This window comes from Notamacropus eugenii, chromosome 1 (genome assembly GCF_028372415.1).
Source record: "Notamacropus eugenii isolate mMacEug1 chromosome 1, mMacEug1.pri_v2, whole genome shotgun sequence".
Lineage (NCBI taxonomy): Eukaryota > Metazoa > Chordata > Mammalia > Diprotodontia > Macropodidae > Notamacropus > Notamacropus eugenii.
In genome coordinates this window covers 191430736-191458669 of record NC_092872.1, presented here as the reverse complement: position 1 = coordinate 191458669, position 27934 = coordinate 191430736, and the positions used below count along the sequence as shown (strand labels likewise).

The 27934-nt window shown below is 40.1% G+C and overlaps 1 protein-coding gene across 44 annotated transcripts in view; it reads right to left on the bottom strand.

Moving 5' to 3' along the window:
• Nucleotides 1–8675: 8675 nt before the first annotated feature.
• The window catches only part of TCF7L2 (transcription factor 7 like 2), a 235416-nt gene continuing 216157 nt past the window's right edge, over nucleotides 8676–27934 (bottom strand). For 5 of the 44 annotated variants that reach the window (XM_072622707.1, XM_072622728.1, XM_072622590.1 and 2 more), the window contains 7 exons: nucleotides 27024–27149; nucleotides 26255–26414; nucleotides 25682–25789; nucleotides 18646–18694; nucleotides 17938–17988; nucleotides 16574–16646; nucleotides 8676–10849 (listed from right to left, as the gene is read on the bottom strand). In XM_072622707.1, coding sequence (XP_072478808.1) covers nucleotides 10405–10849; nucleotides 16574–16646; nucleotides 17938–17988; nucleotides 18646–18694; nucleotides 25682–25789; nucleotides 26255–26414; nucleotides 27024–27149 — 1012 coding nt within the window. In that variant the 3' untranslated portion in view covers nucleotides 8676–10404. Of the gene's footprint in view, nucleotides 10850–15898; nucleotides 15972–16573; nucleotides 16647–17937; nucleotides 17989–18641; nucleotides 18695–25669; nucleotides 25790–26254; nucleotides 26415–27023; nucleotides 27165–27934 lie in introns of all 44 variants that reach the window. The other 39 variants (XM_072622684.1, XM_072622717.1, XM_072622586.1 and 36 more) reach the window with 21 other exon arrangements.

Below are 27934 nucleotides of genomic sequence, written 5' to 3'. Positions count from 1 at the left end.
AGAAAAGGAAACTGAGGCTCAATAAGTAAAGAGACTTGCCAAGGTAGTGAGTCACGGAACAGTACCTTGAGCTTTGAGCAGTTTCTCTCTCACTCCCCAAATCATCCAATGCCTTGCAGAAAGTCTCATTTTTTCCATTGCAGTCAAGCTCTGGGAAATTCCAGGACAGTGGCAACCCCTTTCCTAAAATGTTACATTGCATCCTTTGTGACATCAGGAGACCAAGGCTCCAGAGAATGAGACAGGGCAGTCTCCACTGGGCTCAGTGTGCTTACAGTGGCTGACAATGTGCTTACAAAATGCCAGGGTTTTAAAAACAAAAATAATATATTCCGCTTACATTTCCCAAGGGGGCCTTCCCAGACCTATTGGGGGGAAACTGGAAGGGAAGATATCCACCATTGCCCCAGATAAAAGCTGTTCGTGGAACAGCCAAAGACAGAATTCAGAAAGGGATTTCAGATGTGGATCTTTGGTAAAAGTTAAAAATTGGAGCCTGATGATTTGTGATTTCTATCTCTTATCATGAGATTTCTTTCCCAGAAATGTCATGAAATCATTTCTCAAAAAACAAACTCAAGAAACTTACTTAAATGAAAAGTCTACAAACAGTTATTTTCATTTCTGGGCGGGGGCATGAGAAAATTAAAAAATTTCATTTCATATCCAAAAATAGTGGGGATTGTGTGTGTGTGTGTGCGTGTGTGTGTGTGTGTGTGTGTGTGTGTGCGCACGTGTGCATCATTTTATATAGCTGCAAAGCATTAGGTAAATCTAAATTCCTTCTTTGGTCATTCTTTCCTTCACCTGTAGAATAAAGACTACTTGCCCTTTGGACTCCAATGCCTATATTCTCCCAGTTTGGGATGGGTGTAGTACAATGAATCCCCAAAGAGGTTCCATGTTGAGAAACATGGAAAAGACCATTATAATTTCTCAGCTTCTTTCTATATCCTGTTTCTGAACAAAAGATGTTTTCAACTGTTGTAAGTTCCACATTATTGTCATAAACAAAAACTTCCTCATAAAAACAATGGAAAATCCTTAAGTCTGCTTCTTGCAAATTATTAGCATGGGCAAGTCTAAGAGTATAGTTACCATGAGGATCTGCTCCCTCCCAGCTGAGAAGTAAGAAAGTGGCTATATGTCAATCTGACAGAAACAATCAGGAGATAAGCTGTCTTCCTGGTGTGCACGTTTAGGATGTGACAGAGAATCTCCAGGGACTTGTAGAATCTGAGCATTGCGACCCACTGCGGGTAATCTTTAAGAGAACAAATTATCCTGGCAGAAGAAACCCAGAGAGAATCTCAAGAGGTTATGAAGACTTGGGCACATTCATAGATGGTGTTTCCATCCCTGTTGCTCACTAAAGGTCCAGACCTTACAAAAGAAATTCAGATATGGAAAGTGAAAAGCTGGCTAAGAAGATGGTGTCAAAGAATGAGTTTGTGTTTTGAGGAAGCAAAAGAAACCAGGGATAGAACACATCTAATAAGGGCAGGAAAGAATTTCTTTACTCATTTAATTTAGAGAATTTGAAAAAAAAGGGAAAGGTAAGGAAAAGGTACTTACATAGAGCTGTTAAAAAACTAAATATTCCAAGGAAGGAAGAATGTTATAGGAATGAAAATAGAAGATGTACTCAGTAATGAGCAAGAGATATCAAAGGAAAGAAGGGGAGAAATGATATCCATAACCTCAGACACTCCTGCTCATAAAATATAAGTAATAATTATTATAAAAATAATAAAAATAAGTAATAAATAAGTAATAAAAATAAGTAATGAAATGGAGATATGAATAGAGAGGTAAATATGACCTAACATGTATCATTGAGATTTAAAAGGATCTACCTTCTGTCTGGAATAAGGAAATAGAAGTATACACCTTAGTGAAGGGGAATAGATTAAGTAGGTGGAAAGCCGGTAGTGGAAAGTATTGTGACTTCTGGCAAAGATGGCCTCCTAAATGGCAGGTAGTCATTTCCCTTGAAGATCACATTAGACCAAATAATGATCCAGAAATCTATTGAGAAACTACAGTGGCGTCTTCTGCCCTAGAAATGTGTAAGAGATCAGCTGGCAGTACAGGAAGAAGAGGAAAGGGCCTTCCCCTGCCTACATTCCAAGAAAGTCAGTACCAGAGCGTTCAGTATGACCAGAAATGGGATGTGTATAACCTAAATGGCTTTGTGTCCAGAGACAGCTCTCCAGAGAACCCAGGGGTGGTTGAGCAGAAATTCCAGAGAGGGGACCATAGAAGCCCCCATGTTAGGGGAAGAAAAAGGAGACAGAGAAAAGGGCATTGGTCAGAATGATGCTGTATTAATCAGAGTGTGGACCAGGATAGCCCAGGCCCAGAGGTTCTAAGGTCCCTAACTTTTAGTTTCTAGATGCCAAAGGGGGCTCACTCAAGCTCAACAACCCAGAGGTGGTGAACCCCAAAAAGCAGAGATCAGCACAAGAACCCAGGAGACTCAGGTTGAATCTAAGCAGGCTTACCACCCCAGCCAAACTTGCAGTAGGTAGGGCATAGAGCCTAACCCTGGCACAAAGCCCCAGTTTAGGAACGAAAGCTGGAGAAACGAGCTAACCAAAGAAAACATAACAAGCACAAATAATTATTGCAATTTAACTCCATAACTACAAGCAGAGATTAAGAGGGTGGGGTGAGTGGAGATTTTCCACAAGGAAAATACGTACCTAGAAGAAATGAGTCAAGAAATTTTTTTTTAAAAGAAAAAAGTTCTAGAGGAAAGAATTGAAGGCAAATAAATAGTTTAGAAGAGAAATAGGGTAAATCTTACTCAAGAAATGGAATCCCTGAAAACTAGAATAGACTAAATAAAAAATCACTCTTTCCATGGGACAGTAGGAAATATAGGAACAAAAAAGATTTCAAAAAGAAGAAAATGTACGATAGTTAATACTTTTAAATTATATGGAAAGCATGTCACAGAGACATACTTTTAAGAATCATTGGATTCCCTAGAAAAACCGTGATTTTTTTTTAAATGATAGGACAAGTTATTTCAATATTACCTAAATTAAAACTATAGGAAGAATTAACTAACCACCTTCTAAAACAGAAAAGGTCGCAGGAACACGATGGCAAAAATCTAGCATGCCTATGTCAAAGAAGCTATGTAGTCCAGTAGATAGAGTGCCAGGCCTGAAGTCAGGAAGATTCATTCGTCTTTGTGAGTTCAAATGTGGCCTCAGATACTTACTAGCTATGTGATCTTGTGCAGGTTACTTAACCCTGTTTGCCACAGTTTCTCATCTATAAAAATGTGCTGGAGAAGGAAATGGCAAACCACTCCAGTATCTTTGCTGAGAAAACCACAAATGCGGTCACAAAAAGTTGAACACAACTATAGTGACTGAATGAATAATAACACGTCAAAAGACTCCAGGAAGGACAAGTACCAAGGAACTATATAGTCCAGATCATACAAGACCTGTTTACTTCCACTAAAAACCAACAGATATCTTAGAATACAATATTTTAAAAAGGCAATAGATAAAAGCTTACAACCGAGAATAATTTACCCTTCAAGGCTAGTTATAATCTGACAGGGAAAACAAATGAATTTTTAATGGAATAGAGGACTTTCAAAAGTTTCTGATGAAAAGTGAAACCTATAAAGGTAAATTTATTTGAGAAAATGGAGGAATATGTATGATGTTGTTTTTCTAACATTCTATCAAGGAGAGAAATCCTTACAGTGTCCTTTCAGAACTTTAATGTCTTCAAAGAGTACTGGGGCTGAGGAAAGAGCTAGATGGTGCAGCAGATAGAATGTTGAGCCTGGAATCAGGAAGATCTGACTTCAGAGCTGCAATCAGATATTTCCTGGTGTCCAATTCCTAGTTGTGTAACCTTGGGCAAGTCATTTAACTCCTGTTTGTTTCAATTTCCTCATTTGTGTGTGTGTTGGTCCTTCATTGCTGAAGAAGACCATGTCATCAGAGAAATAATGACCTGACTTGCACTTGACTTTGTTTTGAGGGAGGGAGGGCTGTGAGGGCACCAGCCTCACTTCTCCTCCAGAGCCATCTGAATCCAGTGACCAGATATTCATCAGGATGACTGGAGGTGACCTAGGATGAGGCAATTGGAGTTAAGTGACTTGCCCAAGGTCACACAGCTAGTGAGTGTGTGCTCATTTGTAAAAAGGGAATAATAGCAGTTATCTTTCAGGGCTATTGTTTGAATCAGATGAGATAATAGTGGTAAAGCTCTTACAATAGTGACTGGCACAGAGTTACAAAGTAAGTGCTATGTAAATATTAGTTATTATTATTTTTAAAAAGTCCCATATTTTTAAGAGAAGAAAGAGAAAGGAGAGTAAAAGGAGAAATACACTAAAGTAGAAAGGAGTGAGAAAGGGATGGAACCTGCTCTCTGTCATAAGTGTGTGCATGAGATGATATACACATGGACAAAGAGGAGGAAAACAGAATCAGATGAGTCTCACTCCTGTGTGAAACAAAGAAGGACTGAACACACACAGTGTGGTATAGAAATATTGCAAACTCCACAAGAAAGCCAGAGGGATGGGTGGCAAGGGACAAGAAGAGGGGAAGAGAAATAACTCAGATCTAAGCAGGGTAACAGGTTGTGGCATATGATTGTAGTGCAACATACTTGTGCCATAAGTAAAAACAAAAGAGATGATTTCCCAAAAAATCCTAGGTCTTATGAAATGACATAATGAAGTGAGCCGAATCAGGTAAGCAATTTATACAAAGACAACACTGTAAAGAAACCAACTATGATAGCCTTAAGAAATATAAGAGCAAGGACCAACCATGTCTCCAGAGGACCTATGATGATCTTTTTTGTTTAAATTTAGAATGAATTTTTTAAAAAAACGTATTTTTTTACCTGGGCAGTACTTTATAAACCTGAAGGGGAAGATATGGTAGAGAACATCCAAGTGAAGATCAAAGGAGAAAGAGACAGAAGTGATACAGTGGTGGAATTATACTGCAAACCATATGGCAAGTTGGAGGAATTTGATAGTGACATCCTAATTCTGAACACAAAGCTGTCCCAGAGTTCTGCTGGTAGCGGAAGGTACTTTAAATATCAGAATTTGGATATATGCGGAAGGTCACAGTCTCTTAAAAGGAAAGAAGCCGATGAAGTCTCCATTTGCCATGTTGATAACTGTATCTTACAGAAAGCAGAGAATATTGCTATGCTAGATTTGATTCCAGCCAATAAGGAATTTGTACATGCAATGTGTTTGTCCTTCGTTGCTGAAGACGACCATGTCATCAATGAAATAATGATATGACTTGCACTTGACTTTGTTTTGAGTGAGGGAGGGCTGTGCAGGTCACCAGCCTCACTTCTCCTCCAGAGCCATCTGAATCCAGTGACATCAGGATGACGAGATGACCCAGAATGAGGCAATTGGGATTAAGTAATTTGCCCAAAGTCACACAGCTAGTGAATGTCAAGTGTCTGAGGTAAGATTTGAACTCAGGTCCTCCTGACTCCTGCACTGGTGCTCTATCCACCGTACCACCTAACTGCTGCCCAGTACATGCATTAGAGATGATCAGAACACTAAGAGGCAGTTATGGTATCTTAAAGACTGAGATAGAAAAGGAAATTTCTAGAGTCTGATGAGAGCTCTAGATATATACAGATGTTTCAATTCCGCATCCACTTCAAAATGCCCACTATATGCTAAATATGTTTGGCATTAGACACCCACAATGACAAAGGCTTCCCATTGATTAAGACTCTAAAAACAGAGTTGTCCCAAGACGGATGGTAGGTGCCACCACTGACTCTGATGAAGAAAAGAGGGGTGGTTAAAGATCGATGCTCAATCAATTACAATCAGATTTTAAAAGAACATATATCATATTTTTAAAAATGGAAACACTGACAGGTAATGGAAAAACCACAGACTAGCAGTGGTTCTGTAAAAATAGTGTCAAGTAGGACAATATCTAATTATATACAGAAACTTGGAATAAACGCTGAGGAAAACAAACAGCATTTTCTTCTGCAGTGAAAGCAAAAGCAGAAGTCCTATCATGGAAGGGAAGGGACCCTTGCTTGGCAAGGATGGCAACTTGACAATTGATGATAGAAAGGTGGTACTTAACACTAACTTGGCTTCAAATTCTTCGACCATGTGAATAATCTTCATACCAAGAAGGATTAACAGAATTGAAAATTAAGTAAGAACATGGTAAAAGAAGACTTCACTCCCTTTAATGAATTCAACTTGCCTGGCCTAGAAAAATTGCAAAGTGCTTAAGCACAAGTGCCTGGCACATAGTGTTATATAAATATGAGCTATTATTATTATTAATAAAATTCCTAGACATGAAACTAAAGAGCTTGAATGAAAGCTAATTGATAAATTTGTTCAAATGAGTGAAACCCTTATAGGAAACAGGTAGTGAGTGCAATGAGCTCCACATGCTATGAAGGTTCCCTACCAGAGGGCAGTGAAATCATTTTCCCTTTGTGTCTTCTGCGGGCACTGAGACAGGCTCCCGGGAGATGGAGAAGATTCCCAAGTGATCCTAATGCTGAAGCATGAAGTCAATGATGAAGTGTTCATTCCTCTACTTGAGCTCCTCAACACACTTATCAAAGGGGTAAGGGGTGTGTATGTGTGTGCGTGTGTGTGTGACAGAGATGGAGTATACATAGTGAGTGCAGATAGAATGTACACAGTACTTATATCTAGTATATGTGAGATAGTGTATATGTGTGTATATACGTATACACACATATAGTAAGTATAGAGTATATATAGTGAAGAGATGGTATATTATATAGAGTATGCATATGAGTATGTATATATGTATCTAGTGTGTATGAGACTGTATATATACATATATATGAGTGCACCTATATATCTAGTGTGCATGACAGTATATAAAATAGAGTATAGAGTATATATAGAGGGAATATAGTATACGTATAGCATACCTATGAGAGTATATATGCATATAGTGGGTAGAGATTGTGCGTACATATATTTAGTGTATCTGAGAGTATATACATATATAGTGAGTCTATACAGTATAGTGAATACAGTATATTTATATAGAGTGTATATATGAGTATAGTGTATATGAATATATATAGTGAAGAGGACATGTGTATAGTATGTATATGTGTATGTATATACAATATACACACATAGTGTATGTGTATGAGTATATAAATTTATGTAATGAGTATACACATGTATGTATACATATATACACACATATATACATATATGTGCGTGCATGTATATACTTCATGTATGTTTGTGGAGAGTAAAGCTGCAACGTCATCTACTCTCACCCCCTCACTTTACGATGAAGAAACTGACATTGAATGACTTTGCCCACGGTTCCACAGGTGATAAGGGACAGAGGTGGGATGTGACCCTCAGGTTCTGCCCCTAAATCCCGAATCTTTCCACTACACCCCAGTTTCCCTTTAGAACCATGATTTCTCCTTAAAATGGAGTCATTCTGCTATAAAACCAAATTTAGCAGATACCTTTATTGGACAACCTGGAGCCATCAAAAAGGGTTAACATAAAATGCATTGACTCTTCAATTGAAATATCATGTACTTGGGAAGACAGAAGACAATGTAATTTAAGGAGAATATCCAGAGGACAAGGAATGGGCAATATAAAGGTCTACAAGCTTTATTTTGGTATAAGAAGTGACTTGGTAAAATATAATCACTGCAGCAGCCCTTTGTGGATGGCCAGTGAATTTGGGCCTCTCCCCTTGTTCTAGTTCTCAGATGAGACCAGAAACAAGAGACAGAACTCCCAAAGGTCAATGACTTCATGTTCATGACCCCTCCTCCAAAAGTTCTGCCTACCTTCATGGCCATGTAAGATTTGACTTAAAAAAATAATCTGCCCACTCGGTGGGTACTGTGAGTACTCAGATGACAACCAGGGAATTAGTCTGAGTGTGTTAGTAGAGGCAGAGTTTCTACTAGGGCAAATGCCAATCTATGCACTGATGTTGACTTTTAGAAATGGTGACTTCTGAGGTCCTTATGGGGGCAATAAATCCCTTTAACAGGAGTCAGATCTAGTTTTGCTCTCTTTTCCTCCCCACCCCACTACAAGGAAGTCATCCAAGATCTCAGAGTTACTTCTTATTATGGCCAGGAAAGCGACAAAGGTTCTATTATACCATGCCAGCTTTTGTTTACAGGATTTTCCATTTTTGATGCCAGTAGAAAAGGCTTACAAGAATGCACTGAAATGGTGGTGGGGGCAGGGGAGGCTTTTCTTCCTTTCTGCTATCAACCTCATCACAAACAGTGAAGTTAGCAGTTGGTGTCACACAATGGGACTACCTGAAAACAGCACAGGATGGGGTTAGTGGCTGAAAAATAAAAAATCAAGGCCAAGGCCCTCTGAGAGGGCCTTCAAGACTGACTTCTGGTATTTGAGTCACCACTAACCTGAAGGCTTCAGATATCAGTATGGAAATAAGTGTCTCTGGGCTATAGTAAAACACGTTTCTCTTCAGTTCCTTGATGGCAGAAACTTTCTGTTTTTATCTTCTATGTATCCCTAGCACATTGCTTGGCACACCGTGTGCATTTAACAAATGACTATAGAGAACTGACAGGAGGAAAACTCACTCAGAGAAGCAAGTGACAAGTCATTATCTGCACATACTAAGCTGCTTTATTAATCCAGAACTGCATGCTACAGATACTGTACAGCATGAACATGTATTCATTACAAAAATGGCATCAAAACCATTAAAAATGAAATCAGAGAAGAGCATAAAACGGAACAGTAACATCACAACTGTTAGGAAACATTCAAAGTATTCACAAAAAAATGTTATAGTTAGCATCTTAATAAACCAGAGAAAGATTGGAGACAGTTTTACAATCGCTTCATGTCAACTACAATGGCACTGAATGAACAGTTCTCAGCTTTATACAGCATTTTGCAACATCAACATGCCTAGGTTTTTTTTTTATTTTTTTTGTTTTTCTTTTTTAAAGTCTGCTACCTACCTTCCTGTAGTCAGTTTACATAGAAGCGGCAGCCTGTTTTATTTTTTTCCCTTTATGTGTAATCTAATATACAGAATTTTGGCCCTTAAGGGTTTATACCTCTTCATTTTAAATGCTTTCTGGACAATCTGCTACCAAACACATCTTGTTACAGGTGACATTAAAACTACACACATACCTACCTATGTAACATCACAGCAAAACATGATGAACAAAAATTACATCATTAAAAACAGGGAGAAAGTTAAAAGTCACTGAGAATTTTGGCACGTAAAAATTTGTACACAGTCCACAGTCCTAATGTTGCAGGCCATTCAACCGTAGGTCCAGAGGGGAGTCGCCAACGCTCCCGCTGTTTCTCAAACAGCGCCGCTAAAATTCCCTCACTAATTTTCAAGTCTTATTTAATGTAATGGCTTTCAAAGCAATTTCTTTACACTATTGATCCTTTAATGCATCTATAAATGTCCATTTGGTGGCAACTGTGTTTCATACAGCAAAGAGAAAACAGAACAGAAGTCAAAACCCAAAAAATATATATATACACATTTTATATATATAAACTTAAAAACCTTGTACAAATGAGTTGTTATATATAAGATGCTTACACTAAGGGGGGAAAACAACTTTATACAATGGTTCAAGAAAAAGGAAAACATATTTTAAAAGGGACAACATACAGGTACAACAAGCAGTCTCTAAAGCAATAAATACTACTGGTCCAATAGCGTTGTGATACCGGTAATTGGTGAGTAACGTCCCCTCCCTCCCTGCCCTCCCACCCGACCCCAAAAGAACAACACCATGGAACAAGGTATATTAACACATTTTAACCCTTTGTTTCTGTACATTTAAACAATAACATCACAAGAAAAGTTGTTTCACACAGAAAAAAAAAGTCATGGCACTGCATTCATCGTGCCCTTATGGTTTAAAAACGAGATGTAAAATGATTGGTTCGCAAGCTCGTATTTAATACAAATAATAAAGAACCAACGCCTTCTGCAAAGGGCTGCTTCAAAATTGCTTCTTTTTGTCTTTTTAAATCAGTCTTTAAAACTAAGCTATCAGAACTACATAACAGTTGTATATATATATTTTTTTTAGACGCTACAAAGACTTTAAACAGCTGTTGATAAAAATTTTGGTAGAATCATGAGGTTTTCTCTCTCATCTACATATTTAAAAGGAGAAATTGAAATAAGAACGGGTCAAATATTGACCAATGAACTCGATAAACATCAACTAATGTAGCCATGTGGCACAAGATTAAAAAAAAAAAAAAGACAAAAAAAATCGTCAAAAAAAAAAAGAAATGAAAACCTAAAGGAAAACAAACCAAAACCAGGGTTAGCAAAGCTAAAGCTATTCTAAAGACTTGGTTACAAGGGAGAGTGGCTGGGGCTGGGTCCCGGCCAAAGAATTGTGGGAATGTAAGGAAGATGTTGACGGCTGTGCTAGAGACGACGAGGGGGCAGCTGATGGCTGTAAAGTGGAAGGCGGCAGATCCAGGGCCCCATTCTGACAGTGGGCAGCAGAGACAGCCAAAGCGCTGGGCTTGCTGTGGGCACTCTCAGCCAAGAGGAGAGAGGGCGGCGGCGGCGGCATCATTGTGAGGTGGGCCAGGGAGTCAGGTTTCAATGTAAGCGAGAGAGGTTGGGTTTGTTCAGTCTGTGGTTTGGAGTCTCTGGTAGGGGAGCCTAGCATGTTAGGAGAAGAAGGAGGGGAGTCTAATAAGCTTCCATCTGAAGAGGGTGGACTGAGGCAGCTGCCTTCACCTTGTATGTAGCGAACGCACTTTTTTTTTCTCCTAGAAACAGGGGGAGAGAGTTATCTGTAAATAAAGGGCAAAGATGCCAAGGGAGAGAGTTATCTAATAATATACAGAGCACAGCACAAGTCCCCTAACTGATGCCCTGGTGAATCAGCACACCTGGCAGGAGGAAAAAATCTTTTTTAAAAGATGCTCACGGTGTGCAGAACTATCTAAATTCTCTAAGCCAGCTGGGCCTAACAAGAAAAAATAATCATAAGAGAGCCCCCCTCCTTCAACCCCCTCACCCCACCCCTACCCCTAGTAAGTTCAACTTTGGGCAGATTCAGGTAAACCACAGATACTGTGGCAGCCACCTATCAGGTACACATTTCTTCCAAATTAGGCTCAAATGAGAGGCACTCCCCTTTCTCCTTTTAATGTCCCTTGCCCTCCACCCTCCTCCCAATCCCTCCCTCAGTAATTATTTTTGTTCCTAAAAAAAAAGAGAGAGAGAAAAAAGAGAAAAAAAGAGAGAAAGAGAGAATGAGAAAGATATCCTTCCCTATATACCTCATATGAATCTAACTTTTAAAAAGCTGGCTGTTTAGCCCATACAGCTGAAGGCTGCTTTAAGTGAGAGATTTAAAGGCTTTGGAAGACCATTGCCATGAGGCTGTAAGGGCTGAAAATACTGAAAATAGTTTTCAGGTTTCTCTGTTAAGAACCACACCAAATCAAGAAAGGTCAGAGCCAGGTGAGAAGGAAAAAAAATGAAAACTCAAACAAATCAAATCAAACCAAACCAAAAACCAAAACCAAAACTAAAAACAAACCACCAAAATAGGTAGAATAGGAATAAAAAGGGAAAGGGAGGGGTAGAATAAGAAAAAACAGAAAATGATCAAAATGATCCAAAGTAACGAGAATAACTGGTTGTATGGCCTGCAGGTTGTGGATTAAATTGAGACTTGCCTTAAATTTTTTAATTTTATTTTTACTTGGTTTTTTTTTTTTTTTTGGTGGGGGTGGTCAGGGAGGGGAGAAGTGGAAAGGGAAGTTATTCATGGAGATGTTATTGATCCTTGAATAGGCCTGACACAATTAATATGCCAATGCGGGAATCAGTCTCAGGAAGTGGAGGACATAACACAAAATGCACAATAGTAATAACCAAAGAAAGTTCTGCAGAGGAGCAACAGCAGGGATGTTTGGTTCACACAGATTCTTGCAAGAAAGAGTTTGACCCATACCAAAAATATAAACTTCCCCTTCTTGACTGGCACCCATTATATAAGGAACAGAAATGAGAATTTCAGAATCTTTCTTGCCTATCACCCAAGGATATCCAAGGACTCCTACATGAGAGTAACCGAGCAAAGAAATCAGATATCTGACTAAAAGGGTCTCACCCACCAACTCAAGTTTGGTAGGAATAAGGCTGGTGGGAAAATGATCCCTGGATCATTCCCACTAGTATGTAGTCTATAAAAATTTGTCCAGATTCATAAATTCAAAGTATGCCTAGGATACTGCAGAAACCTAACTAAAGCTCCAGTCTCAGTACAACTAAACCATGTCTACCTCCAGCAATGAAGATACCACAAAGTAGTTGAGTCAACTCCTGCCAGACTAATCTTGGAATACAAAGGAGGCTAATAAGTTCCTCACTCAATCTCCCCCACAGAACCCTGGTCATACCTCACCTTCCCCCCGAACACCCCCCCCCCAGTATATACGTTGTGTGGACTGAGCAGGATGGCGGGAGGGAGAGAGGAGCATGCTTAAGTCTAGGCTGCCTCATAGAGACTGAGACCAATCGATTTCACTGGCTTCATGGTAGGTCAGGTCAGTTCTCTCCAGAACGTAAGGAACTCTAAGGCCAGGGAGTCCAATCTGTATCATCTTCCCCTTTATCCTAAATTTGATAAGATTCCTTCCCTCCAGGCCCTGAGTTACACTAAGGTTCTGTTCAAGTTCCAGAAAGCAAGATAAATAGTTTAACCTATCAGGGAGTTTAAACCACCTTAGCCTGCAGATCAAAACATGCTGGAAAACTAAGATGTTCATGCATTTTACAAATATGAAGAGGAATTAGGAGAGAAAAAAAAAGAGAGAAAACAATGAGAAAACAAGGAAGAATGAGGAAGAAAGGAGGAGTGAAGAGAGGGAGGGACATTGAGAACAAAGGGAAATCACTTCAGGCAGCATACCATGCTATATTAGGGCACAGTTAAAAGATGGAAAAACAACTTGGTGGGCTCAAAACAGAACCTTGTTAAAAAAAATACCCTAAGGTCAACTGAAATGAGAAAGCTATTATTTAAAACATGGAGTCCTGATTTGCTAATGTCATTTCTAATTTCCCCCTCTCTCCCATCCCCATTTCCCCAAAAAATCCTAAATGTGATGTCAAATTTTGTATTTTACAGGGGGTTTAGGGGAAAATCTGAATATGGGATCTGGAGGACAGAGAACGATGAGGGATGTTGGTAATAGACAATGACCGAGTGAAAGGCAATCAGAATGTATTCACATTTCCAAAGAGTCAAAAAAAACCCAAAACTTCAACTTTTATAACTGATTTTCTTTAAAAGAAAAGAAACACACTTTGTCTTATTTGTTCAGTAGACAATTAGACACAGTCAAGACAAAGTTAAAAGAGAACTACATGAGTGAGAGGTCATGTATCTCTCCCTTTGGCTAATACCCATCCCTAAACTCAGAGCACACTCCTTTCTCCAATAACCAGTTCAAAACTCTTCAAAATTCACTTCAACTTTACCCCTTTATTCTGAAGGCTAATTACTTCTGATTACTTCTCTTTACAATGGCAACTTGGCAACAGAAAATGCCCTGAGAAAGGCTCACCAAAGATAAGAGTAACAGCTTGAGAAGTGATGAGTGTGCTGTTGCCAGAGTAAAAGCCATGGGTTTGCTGAAACCTATCACTGGTGAGGATGGCGAAGCTTTCAGACTGTACTGTAATTACAAAGTCTCATCACAGTCTTCACCCTCAACACTATATTCCAGAAAATCACAGTTCGAAAGCAGGAAGCTAGCTACACAATGTCTTAAAACAATCACGACAGAAAAACCAAGTACTTAAAAATCATGGCACACTTTGGAGCCATGGCGGTCAACCTCCAAACAGAAACGTGGCCACTAAACGTTAGAATCCTCACGGCTCCATATTGACTTAGAAAGCCACATATTAATATTATCTGTTTTTAGTGTATTTTATTTATCTTCTTAAACACTTCTCAATTGTATTTTAATCTGGTTCCAGCAAGTGTATGACACTTGTTTTAGAAAAAGACTCCAACCCTGCCCCACTGCTGTCCATTGCCTTCACTTAAAAGTAAGCTGTAAAAGCCTAAACTCGAAAAGGGATGGGTAACTTAGTCAACATTTAAAATAAAAATAGAACACTAAATCTAATCTGTGGCAATGATTTCCCAATAACAAGGCCTTTACCAAACCACCCTCTCCAACCCGCAAGCCAGAACCTTACCAGTTTGGTTTTCTTTTCGTTTTTGATAGCACCCAGAGTTGGTGTCAGACTTGACACCTTTTACAAAGAAATTAAAGCCCTTTTCTGATCACATAAAGCTTTGAATAGTTTAATCTTCACAGACAGTAAGTCACTGAACAAAATTCCTTGCTCACGGACCTCACTAGGAAGGCAAAGTTTGGTACCAATCAGCTGCCTAGCAGAGTAGACAAAGGACTTGTTGATGTGGGACATACTGAAGGAAAGCTAAGCATCCTTCGGCCACTGCAAGAGAGAAATCACTTGCTATTGCACAGAAAAATGGAACCAGCAATTACAGTTTAGGGCCTTTTAAAGTCATCGAAAGCAGATGCTGGGTAATTTCTTAAAAAATCTTGTTTACTGAAGTCGACACCTAGTACAAATGGTGCTCCAAATCACTCTGCTACCTGTATGTCTCAAGGTCCTAAACTCATCCAATGGGAAGAGAAGGCCCATGTCTGAAGGCATGTCTAAGTTGCCACATGCCGGCTTTCTCTTTTCTCTCACTGCAATTTACAATGCTACCAATCTGCTCCTGTTTGTTCAGAGAAAGAAAACAGGGGAGTTGTGGGCATGCACATAATGTGATGGACATCTGATCTAGGGTCTAAACAACATGAAGGACATGGCAAAGGCATGGACAAGAGGAAAGGTGACAAGGAAGGCACTACAAACAGAGAGAGAGTGTTTGGGAGTTGAAATACCTACCATCATAATATTCCAAATTCAAAGACTGCTTGTATCAGAACAAAGAAACAACAAATTTAACCAAATGTGGTCATTAAGGAAAGGAAATGAGACAAGAACTAGTTGGTATCCCTCCACCAAGAAAGAAGTACCTATAATGAAGTACCATGGAATTACAGGTTTGATGGAAACCTGCAGCAGAACATGGGTGTTTAATTTGGAATTCTCTGTGCTCTCTGATGCCTTTTGGCACCAAAAATGATTCTGCAGGACTGTCAAAGGTTTCAGAGTCTCTTAACCTACGGCTCACAAATGTATAACTCCTTACAGGTGCTCACCATTCAATGCCACAGTTCCCTTCAGCTCCATAAAAATGTCAGCTAATAAAAATCCAGAGTGAGTAAATATATATAAAGTGAACAATGCATTTAAAAAAAATAACAAAAACCTGTCCCAGAATCTTTCTGGTATGCCAGAGCTGTAGATCCTTGAATCATGAGAACCCTTGGAAATGGTGGATATATACATCTTGTGTATATCTCCCCTCAGCATTCTTAGGGGTTGGACAGCTGCAAAATGCCAACTCTCTAAGAGTGAAAGGACAGATGCCAGTCTTTGCACATCAAGGTCTGACAGTTCCCAGTTCTACCACCAGGGAGATGTTTATTGAGAAAAAGAGAAAACGAGAAAGAGAGAAAGGAGGGTGGGAGAAAGGTAATGGCATTAAATTAGCAAGAAATTTGGAAGGACGTGGATTATTAGCCATTGATGCTAGTGGGAATGGGGGAAACAGGTGGGGAGTGGATAAAATACGTTTTCACACTAATGTTCTAGAAGGACAGAAGGCTTTGATTTTTCCCAGAGGCCTAATGGTAGTAATATACCTGCACGGTTTGCACCATAAAGTCTGTCGGTCAAGCCCGAACAATGCCCGACACTTCTTTGGAGTATTTGCATCTGTTAGCATAAGGTAAACACAAAAATACAACACAATGGTGGATCGTGCTCATTGGATGTCAAGTCTTAGCTAAAGCTTTTTTGTCTTTTCAACCACCTGAGTTTTATTTGGTAGTCTCCCCTCACCAAGGACATGAAAAGAAAGGACTTCCATGAGTCAAAAAAAAAAATTAAAAAAAAAAAAAGAGAGAGAAAGAGAGAGAAGGGGGAAAAAAAAGTGACATTATTGGCTTCTATTTAGGTCAGTGTTAACATCCAAGTCACTGAGGCTCGCTCTACGCTGTAACAGGGAAGTGTGTTGGAAACATTCCGATGGCATGAAACACATTCCTTGGGAAAGGGAGAGAGACTGGTCTTTGCTGTCCCTGACATGAGAGAAGTAGAGATGATGCTGTTTTGACAGTGGCATTTATTTTGGCTAGCAGCAGCAAGGAGAACAAGCAGACTCCCTCACAGAGACGATCAGATGGCAGTGCCCCCACTCCCTTGTGTCTCCTAAGATCACAACACAGAGCTACAAAGCAACAGGGCAGAAAAGGGGGAAAGTACCAAATAAACCAGCTGAAAACCAGCCACAGCGAATCTGGGGAAACTATACACACCTGCAGGGACCGCACCAGTTATTCTGTTGATCAAGGCCAAAGCGCGCTCGGCATTTCTTAGGAGCGCTCAGGTCTGAATGAGATCAAGAAAGAAGCGAGCAGGGAGGGAGAGAGAGAGGGGGAGAGAGAGAGAGAAAGAGAGGGGGGGGGGGGGGAGAGAGAGAGAGAGAGAGAGAGAGAGAGAGAGAGAGAGAGAGAGAGAGAGAGAGAGAGAGAGAAACAGAGGGGAGGGGAAAAAGAGAAAGATAAAAATAAGAAAAAAATAAAAATAAAAAAGGGAATAAATCAATGACCTGGTTACTAATTGCAAAATATTCACTTTCGTTTTTTAAAAGTTTTTTTTAAATTAAAAAAGTGAAAATGACATTCTTATTTAACTTGTAATTAGCTGTTGCAAATAAAGCTGCAGTATCCCTTCTTCAAGGACTGTCTCATATAAGGTCAAACAGATACAGGGATTTCAGTCACTACGTAACTTTCATTTTCATGGTATTTCCTCTTTCGATTTTATTTTCCAATTTTTTTAGTTAAAAAAATAAAACAACAACCAAAAAAGAAACAAAGAAGAGTAAGAAAAGAAAGCAAGGGGGAGGAATTAAGGTCCTTAACATGCTTTTTTTCTTTCACTCAAGAGTTTTAACAGTTAAAAAAAAGGTCAAACAAAATAAAACCAATGAAAAAAGAAAGAAAGAAAGAAAAACTAGATTGTATTGGGATATTGCAGCTTTTGGAACATTCAACGTTTGTTTTCCTGTTGTTTGGTTTTATTAAGATAGGAATGGAAAAGAATAAACAGACTGTGCGGAATGGACTGTTAGTATTAGCCAGAAACTAAGAGCAGCATGAAGCAGGCACTGAGTCAGTGAAAGCTAGTGAACTGCAATTTGTAAGCTAAGCAGCAAAGCAAAAGAAGGAAAAGAAAAAAGAAAAGAAAAAGAAAAAACCAACAAAAAATCATACTGCGGATGCATGCTTGCATGAGAAAACTTAGTGGGAGCGATGCAAAAAATGCCATTAGATTAAGGAGGTTTATGACAGAATTCCTTCCATTCTTTACCAGTCTCTTTAAAGAAATACTGCATATTCAATTTGCACAGTTAGTTCAACTCTAAAGCACTCTTAATGTTTAAACAACTGTTATGAAAAAATAAAACCAGAGTTAAATTAAATTAAAAACAAGAAACAAAAAACCAAAACAAAAAACAACGGAAAAAACTGCTACCAAAACACATCAAAACATGTGGATGGTCATTTCTTAAGAATGTTCAATGTCATACATGTTTAAGGTTAATAAAACTATAATGGCAAGAAAAAGTAAAAAACATTTTATCAACTACTTTAATGACTCAAAATGACATTAGCACCTGTAATCGGAGGAAGTGAAAGGCAAGGATTTAGGAAACATTCGCTGTGTTCTGAAAAAAAAGAACAAATTATACAAAGTCTTCAAAAAAGGTTTGTTTGTAAAGGGCTGGCTTCTCCAAGTGGGCTCTGAGATTGCCTATGCAGTATTTCTAATTTCCTCTAGAGAATGACAAACCTCCTTAATTTAAAATGGGTGCGATTTACCACTGTAAAGGCATGCATCAGAACATTGGGGTACAGCCCAAAGGAATGTCCAACACTCACACACTCACACTCACACGCACACGTGCACACACACACACACACACACACACACATACGTGCACACGCACACGCCCGCCCAAGCCCACCCCCCTCCCAGCCACCCTCCCCAACCCCCCACGCAGACACGCACAAAATTAGCAAACTCTATAAACCACGCATAGGCATGACTACAGCTCTGCTGTTAATGGCTTTGCAGTTATTTCAAAACACATTCCACTAGAATCACAATATGCTTTTCATGCAAAAAATGAATGTTACTAGCTTTAAAAGGGCAGTTGTGAAGCAATTAATTAAAATGCATAAACAAAAAGGCTAGCTATGGATGGGTGACTCAACAGTGTCCTGGCCTGGGATTTCTCCTGTCTCCCCCACATACAAGCCTGACATAAAAGTAGGTCCTTGCCGTGGCCCCCCTTTCCTCGGGATTAATGAATTTAACTTACCATTGGTTTCTCCTGGCTGCTTGTCCCTTTTCCTCTTCTTCTTCTTCCCCTGCATAAAACATATGAAACACAGGAGGATTATTTCAGGAAATAGGGAGGGAGGTCCCAGTCTCCTGTGTTCACATGGAAAGACAGAGATATGTAAACCATATATTTCTAGGTGTTACCCCTTGTGATCAGATTCTAGGGGCTGGAAGGAGGGAAGAAAAGATGCACAGAGAGCTTTGATACCCCTTCAATCCAGCTTCTTATTAACATTTAATAGCAGCATCCAATGGGTTCAGCCAGAAGGATACACATCAGACTTACACTCAGTGGGAAGGAAAAGGAACCAAAGAGAAAGGATACATGGGAAACAAGTCAGTGATCAACTTCAGGGAGAGAAAAGACATTTCCCCACTCACCTATGACCAGTCCCAAACACGGAACAGTCCCTACTTAAAAGGCTATCATAGGAGAGAGAAATTAGGCTTATCCTACTGGGACAGAGAGGACAGAATGAAGATTAACAGTTAGAATTTAAAGGAAGGCAGATCTTGACCCAATATACAGAAGAATTTCCTAACAATCAGATTTATCCAGAAATAGAGAAGACTTTCTTGTGAGGCTGTGAGCTCCTTTTCAATTGAGGCATTAAAGACAGTTGCAGAAAGTATGCTATCTTGGAGCCAATCAATGACGTAGGTAGGATGGAGAGGCGTTTTGGGGAAGCATGTTGTTGAAAACCAATGAAAGTTCATCAACTGATTATTTGATGAACAAAATCAAGAAAACGTAGGGTGAAAGAATACAAAAACTACCATCCCGGGAAACTGAGGCTTCTTACCCATGACCTGGTAAATATTGATAAGACAATTTAACATTTCAATTGCTTAATTAAACTTAATGAATTTCATATTCCTTCAAAACTCACTTTTTCAAAAGAGTCAATGTGTTCCATAGTGAATGCAAAGAACCAAAGGATCTTGTTGAATTTGGTTTACATCCTTTTCTATGACCACATGAAGGCAACTCACCACTCTTTCTAGACCCCAACTAAAACTAAAAGCATAAATCATCTAAGATCCACTGCATATCCCTCTCAGCATCTCTAGCTACTATTTTCTTACCCAAGAGATACCACCCATACCTTAAACAATGATGTAGTCACCAGCAGTCAAGTAATATGTTCTTGTTTTTCTATTAACCAATAACGAGTCGAGCAACTTAGGGGTACAAAGTCTTCAAATACTTCAGTGGATTTTCTTTCATTTTGTCCCCATGGAGGAGACTTATTTTGCTTAATAGAACTAATAAAATTACAAAAGATTTGGGTTCAATATAAAAATGAATTTCCTAACTTCAAGAGCTGTCCAAAATGTCTGGAGGTAGTAAGTTTCTCATCACAAGAGGTATTGGGTAAGAGAGGTAGATGATCCCAAGGTAGCATTATAGATGCGATTCCAGTATGGGGAAAGGTATTAGATAACATGCCTCCTGAGGTTTTTTCTATAGCGCCTATGATTGTATGAGTTATTCTCATTTTTCATTCAACCTGTCCGCTTCCCTACTGATGAGACAGGTGAGGCTATAGCACGAAGGGCCCCCTCCCACATATGTGATGTTCACTGCCATTTCCTGAGTTTTGAACACCCGCAACCTTGGCCTCATTAGCCCACTATTCCAAACAAGTGCGGTGTAAGGCAAAAATGTGTAAATAGAAGCAAAACAAAGGTTGTGAGTGGCAGAGTAAGTAAGTGAGATAGTTTACTTTCACTATTTTCAGAGCATTCAAATGACCTCCTTTCCTGAAGCACCTCTGTGTCTGCTGATATAAGCCAGGGGAGAAAACCTGCAGAGAACTCAAAAAAGGCCAAGGAAAGCCAGAGCTTGACAAGACGTCTTCCAAGAAGAACTGGTCCTCCTTAGGATGGAAATTACACAGAGAGCTATGACTAGGGATCATGGCGCAAGTTTTTTTGCTAGGATAAAAAAATCTCTTTCATTAGTTCTCTGAGATAAAACTTCCATAATTTTTATTTGGGATTTGAGCTTGAATGGAATTTCTTTCCAGAAGGAGAAAGTATTCTTTGTGATGACAAAATCCAAACTCCCATGGGCCTCTTGGCACGTAATGTTCACACTCCTGATTTCTCTTGTCTCTTCAGGGAGCAACTCACACCCTACTAGGGAGTTAAGTGGTATAGATAGTGGAATAGTGTGCTAAGCCTGGAGTCAGGAAGATCTGAGTTCAAATTCAGCCTCAGACATTCATTAGCAGTGTGACCCTGAGCAAGTAACTTAACCTCTGTTTGCCTCAGGTTCCTCAACTGCAAAATAGAAATTAATTATATAGTCCCTATTTTGGTATTATAATGGTACCTACCTCTCAGGGTTGTTGTGAGGATTAAGGGAGGTAATATTTGTGAAGTACCTCGCACACAGTAAGCACTATATAAACGCTTGCTTCCTTCTTTTCTTTCTTCTACTTGCCTTAGAAGCAGCAGCAGAGCTCTCTTCAGGTATTCAGGTGACCCATATGGGAGACTGAGGGAAAGCTCAGCTGAGCATTGTAGCTTTCATCATTTTTACTCCTCCTAGGCACACTAAAAAGGAGCTCAGAACTTCTTCTACCTCCTGTGGCACCAATGCTATATTCACAGCTATGAATATGGCAGCATAATTCTGAATCACAAAATATAACAGACTCTCCACATGGAAGACAAAACCAAAACATTTATTCAGATACCAGAAAGCCAAATCCACCATAGCAACAAAAAAAAAATCTATATGCAATAACAATGCAGGAGGCACCACCATCCCTAAACTTTCCCCCTGCTAGGACCTTCCCACAAACACTCACAGCTTGCTGCCTGCTTCTTCTCTCTCCCTCAGCTCTAACCACTGTATCCAACTTCCTCTCAGTTCTGCCCTACCCTTCCTGCTCTACCCGCTGGGTAAGCTCCTCCCCCACCAGACTCATGTGAGTCAAGCTTCCATATAACTCAAGCAGGTCACACAGGCCTATTAACGGATGGGAAAGACCTTCTTCCTATTATGCAAAAATACATTGACAACACACCTCTAAGCAATGGTCAGTGCTGGATTTGTAACCCAGGCCCATGATTAAGTTAAGCGTCAGAGTACAGGCTCCTAGAAGGCAGGAACTGTGTGTTTTGGTGGCCATGGGAAAATGTGGGAACGTAATGAAAATCATTGAATGGTGACGTTAAAGAGAACCATGGAAGGGTGAGCCCTCAGCAGCTATCTCACACTGCAGAATAAGGGCTCCACAAGAAAGAAAGGACCTATTATCTCAAGTAGATCTTGGGGGAATGAAGCTCTGGACTTCTTTCTTTCTTTTTCCCTTTCATTGTTTTCTAGGCTCTTTGGTTCCATTCCGCAAGCATTAATCACACAACTACGCGTGTGCCAGATACTGTGCTAGGAAGGCATTGTCAGCAGGGACCGTTTCCTTTCTTGTATGATGTATCCCCCAGAACCTCACATGGTACCTGGCCCATCACAGACACTTCATAAAGACTTGCTGATTGACTGAGTGGGGACAGAAAGGCAGAAAAAGCAACAACAAAATAAGAACTTCATTCCATGTCAAGGAAACAATATACATACACAGATAAACATAAAGTAAATACCAAGTATTTAGGCAGCGAGTAGGGGTCAGGGAGTACTGACAATAATGGTGGAAAGGGAGGAGGGGACCAGAAAGGCGGGAAATGGCACTTGAGGTGGTGCTGGTGCCTGTGGAAGGGTGGGAGATGGGATGCTATGAGCAGAGAACAGCAAGACATACAGAATATGAGACTGGATTCGAATGTGCCCACCTACTTCAACCCACAGCGGGGATTTGAATGTATAACTACGGCCTCCTTAACATCACATTCCCGATGACTAGGAACATGAACAGCATTTCATACCATTTAGCAACAGGAGCCATGAGGATGACTTGGGATAATCCCTTAAAGAATCTGCATCTCTTTATAAATGTGCCCCATCCTGGCAAAGTGATCTCAGGAAGCCTCCTGGTTAACAGTGGGTGAAAAGGTCAAGAGGTAAGGTCCAAAAGGAGATGTTTTACAGCTTTATCACCCGAAGCTGAAGAAGGCCTACTCATAAGGCAAAAAGCTATTGTTACAGATTGGGGGGGTAGGGAGGAGTAGGGCTGCTGATAGCAGCCCATGGCATATAGGGGTGGGATTAGGGATGGCAGAAAACAGGATAAGAGCTCCTGTTATGCATGGTTATTTATCTCCCCACTTTAAACTTATCTAGTCTTTTAATAGCTCTAGTATAAAACCACAGTCACAGAGCAAAACTGAACTAAAGTCATTCTGACTCTTTCCTGAATCAACCACATCAAGAAAACAAGTTACTGACTTCTCATAGACATAAGTCAAGGGGGCTCGCATGGAAAATCATATGAAATGATTCCCAGAGTCATGGAATGTTAGAACTGGAAGGTACTATTGAGAGCATCGGGTTCAAATCTCCTAATTTACAGATGAGGAAACTGAGGATCAAAGAGGGGAAGTGACCTTCCCAAGGTCTCACGGCCTCAAAGGGCTGACTCTGTGATTCCTTACTGCCTTTCTGCCGTCTGAGGGGCGAGCTCTGAACAACCTGGGCTTGGATTCTTCCCATGGTTCCATTCTAGATTGCTCAAAGAACAGGTGTCCGTAGGAGGCAGGAGACATGAAGTCAACTCCAAGAGCTCTTGACAAGAGGTGGGGTGGGAGTGCGGGGGAGGGGGTGAAGGGCAGCAGCCCTGCAAGTGATATGGCTGTGTGATCCAAGGCTATGGAGCTCTCCTGCTGCTGGAAGGCTCTACCTCAGGGTCAGGTGGGGAGAGCACATCAAGCTTGTGAGGAAGCATTAGCCTTCTCATCCTCTTCCTTTCAGCTCTAGAAGAAAGGGTTTGACAGTGCACACATGCTGGGGACAAATGTAAAGGTCCCCAACATTTAAGACACTGCACATGCCCATCTGTCAGTGACACACATTTCTTAAAACTTCTTTTAAAGCTTTTGCTCAGGTCCTCACACTAATTCCTGTTTCAACTCTCAGGAGGAATTCAGACTGGGGACTCGTGCTAACAGCTACTCAACCCCATGGTCTCAAAAGCTTCACTGACAGTACACCAAGTGGGCAGGGTACAATGGGGAGATGGGTGACCAGACCCAAGGTGCTGTGTGCTTACAGAGGAGAGGGCATGGGGGGGGTGGAGGGGGAGGAAGATTGCAAAGGCCTTTCTAAGCTGCCAAAGGAAGGTATGACTGTCTTACCCAGTGGGAAGTCATTTCAATTCTGCCATCTCAACTGAAACTGATCCTAAGATCACAAAACTTTCAACAGAGAAGGGGGCCTAGGGAAGCATCTAATCCAAATCCCCCCCTCCCCTATACACACAAATTGTACAGAGAAGAAAACTGAGGCCCAGACTGGTTGTGTGCCTTCCCCAAAGTCACAGTGACAAAGTCAGGATGAGAAGCAGAGTCCAAGAGCTCTTCCTATAGGACTTGTTCCAATAGGTTCTCTAGTGAACACATTTCGTTAGAATGACTTTCTTTATTTTAATTTCTATAATAATGAATAGCCATGTAAATACAGCCTTGGGTCATTTCAAACATACACACAAAATTTATAGCTATCCCTAAATATGATTACAGTATCAATGTATAAATTAAGTCCAATTTTTCATACCCTTCAGAGAAAAGACCTAATACTCATTCTTATTAATATTGATACTAATCCTTCTCCATTACTAAGTCTGGTTGTTTCTCAGACCCTAGAAGGTAACCTTCAGTTTTCACGCAATTATCACATATAATCACATCTGCATAAGACACAAGGCAGAGAGAATATCGGCCCTAGATGAGATTCTGGAATCTAACCCTGTTATTTGAAAAGGGAGTAAACTGAGGCCTAGCCAAGCAGAAATAATCTAATACAGGTCATACCAACAAGTGACAGAGCCTGGATTAGATCATTAAGAAATGCATATCTGAATTGGAGCACGTGGTAAGGCTACTTATTAAGCATGGCAAAAATAGGAGAGGAGGGGAAAGTAGTACTGGGTTTTAAGAGCAAATGAAAGGAACTATTAAAGAACAGTAGATGATAAGTCACTCAAAGAAGGCCAAATGTTAACACAAAATTTTGCACCCCCCCCTCCAAAAAAAGAAAGGACTTTAGATTCCAAGGAGTCACAATAATGAATACAGGAATTCAAGAATGAAGTTAATACAGGAGTAGAAGGTAGTCCCTGAGTCCAACCTAAGAGAAGTAAATAAATGAAGACTTTCACAAAGTGTACAAAGGTGGAAAGTAACATCAACGAAAGCTTAGTGGATTAGTGATCTTCCTTGAAAAATCAAGACAGCCGATGATAGAAACCCAGGAGATAATCTGTCCTGAAGGTGGGCCCCATCACTGACAACACTGCAACATACATGCACCCCAAAACATGTTGTCATTCAGTTTACCTCAGGGGAGTAAACCTTAAGTAGAACCACATCTTCATCATATCTTTGAAAACAGAAATAAGCATCCTTCCATTTTCCATCATGTCAATGCCAAAGTCACTGTTTCATTTTCCCTTGAGAAGCACGGGTTGGGCTAAAGGAGCTGTCATACGCAACTGACAACTCCAACACAAGACTGAGAAGGGCCGCCATATGGGTTATTTTACAAAGGCCTTATGAGGCCTCATAAAGTCAACTAAACAGATCAATATCAAAATGTTTTCTCCTATGTGAGTTATCCCTACCCCTGTTCCTATCCAAACCCCGCCCCCCCCAGGGTATCAGTCATGGCAAACATCAAGACAAATCCTTGTTCTCATTTAGAGATGAAGGTCAAAACATTCCCATGGACACCCAGAATGAAATTAGAAGGGTCCCTTCCTAAGCAACCCCAATAAGTCCTAATGTGGTCTGGAACGTGCTCAGGCAAGCAAATTCAATGGACGTTTTCCAGCATAGGTGCTTCTCTACAAACTCTACTACTAAAAAAAATAGCCACCTACATAGCCACCTACATAGTTATCCCGTGCGGACCAGCCTGGATAGAGCTGCATGTGGAGTTGTCGTTCCTTTCTTGCAAGCTCGTAGTATTTAGCTTGTTCCTCTCTGGATAACGCGTGCCACTGTAGCAGGGTCAGGGGTCAAAGGGATGGGGAGAGACAAAGAGGAAATCAAAACGTCGCCACATGGACAACAGCCATTGCACATGAGAAATCTTCATTTTTCCGGACATTCACAAATAGCACTGCCTTATGTATTTATGTTTCACTAAGACCCTGGGCTTGGCCAGGACAGCTCAGATGAGATTCATTCTGTCATTTAGACTGTTCTGTCCTTTATTGTTTTGGGGAGAAGGAAGGGAAGACACTGAATAGTAATAAAATGCTGAATTCCAGCTTCTTCTTCCAGCACATACTTACAACCTTCATGGGACATTAAGAAATTAAAACTAGAACCTGGGAGGAAAAGCAGCTTGTCCAAAACCCCCACTCTTCTGGCTCTTTCCTCCACCCTCATGGGCCAGCTTCTTTATGTCTCTACTGCACTGCTCCCTCTCCCCTGTCCTAGGGAAGTCATCCGTCACCTACCCTTCGACCAAGGATCTGGTTGATGGCTGCGCTTTCTTTCAATGTACATTCTGCTACAACTTTTGCTCTCATTTCCTTCATATACAACATGAATGCATTAAGAGGCTTCTTTATGTGGGGCTTTTTCTTTTCTTCTTCTTTTTTGGAGTCCTGATGTTTCCTGTATGTTTAGAGAATAAACAAAGACAAACACATACCCTGGTAATGACTCTCTCAGCCTGGCTTCCCTCGGCCCACTCTTCTAATTCCACCAGTTCCCTTATAACTAATTCCGGGGACACAAGGAAAACAACACAAAACAAAACAAAAGAGCCTATAATGAGCTGCGCTCAAAACTATTAAAATAACCCAAAGGGTTAGGAAAAAATAAGACTTTTTTTTGGTAAGCATATCTGAAAGTTTCCTAAATATGAAAAGTTTTCCTAAAGCCTTGAGTTTGGGAAGGCACATGCATTTACTCCGCATATTCCCCAGCAAGCTACTTTCCTCCTTCCTTCCAAACAAAACCCCAAATGTCCAATGAACAGATTAGGGAGCAGAGAAGTAGTTATAAATCTTGGACCTTCCACATGCTTGAAAAGTACTTCTATTCTCTCACACAGTGGACACAATCAACAAGACGGCCCTTATCACATCAAAATAAATAAATAAACCATGTAGAGCCTCCAAAGAATGGATATTTAACAGGAGTCAAACCCACTTTGAAAAAACAATCAGCAACAGTATACAGGACATACTGGTGAAGAAGAAATAAAAAGTCAACACTTACGAGCTATGGAGTGAGGCAACATCACTCTGGGAAGATTCCTGTTTGACTGTTGGTGTGACTATGGCTGGATGAGGAATTCCAGTTGTGTGTAAAGTATGATGTGGTGGGACCATGTGAGGAGGAAACCTAGAAGACAAAAAGCTGTGTAAATCGTCAGAATAAAAATGAATGAATGGGGAGGGATATGCACACACAGATTTAAAAAAAAAAAAAGCATGTAACAAGCACATGAAAGCTACCCAAAGCATATGAAACCTGTCAGCATTAATTAGCGATAAATTAAACATAATGATTCTCATAATGTCATTAAAGCCAATCTTCCCCTTCATTATTGCTACTGACACGAGGCATTATGATTTTTAACATCTTTAACAAAAGACAAATTCAACTGATGTACTTGGGCGGAAAAGTAGGATATAAGCTACCTGCCGGAAACAACACGTCCACTTTCTTATTATTAGTGGCAACTAAAAAGCCAATTTCACAGTCCTAATCAGTTCTGGAATTAAGGATGAAATCTTTTGTTGTATATTGACAGCTAAATAAAATATTAACACTGCTGGAATTTACACACATTTTTGACAATGCTGTTCATACCTCATTAGACCTTACTCTGTTGATGGAGCAATAGAATCTCTTTTTGTTCTTGCTGAACAGTTGTACTTTACTACTTTGGCAGGGTTAGTGGGGAGTAAGGGGTTCCCCCGAGAGAGTTTGGGGGGGAAGGAGAAATGATTCTCATCGGTTAGTTCACATTATGAGCCTCTGTCCACATAAGAGGAAAATATTTTAAGATGATAAAGATTAAAAATGGTAAAGATGCTTAGAAATGATAACACTTAGCCCACCCATATATATGTACGATTACCTGAATGAGGCTCTACATTTAAATTCGCAAATTTCTAAATCTC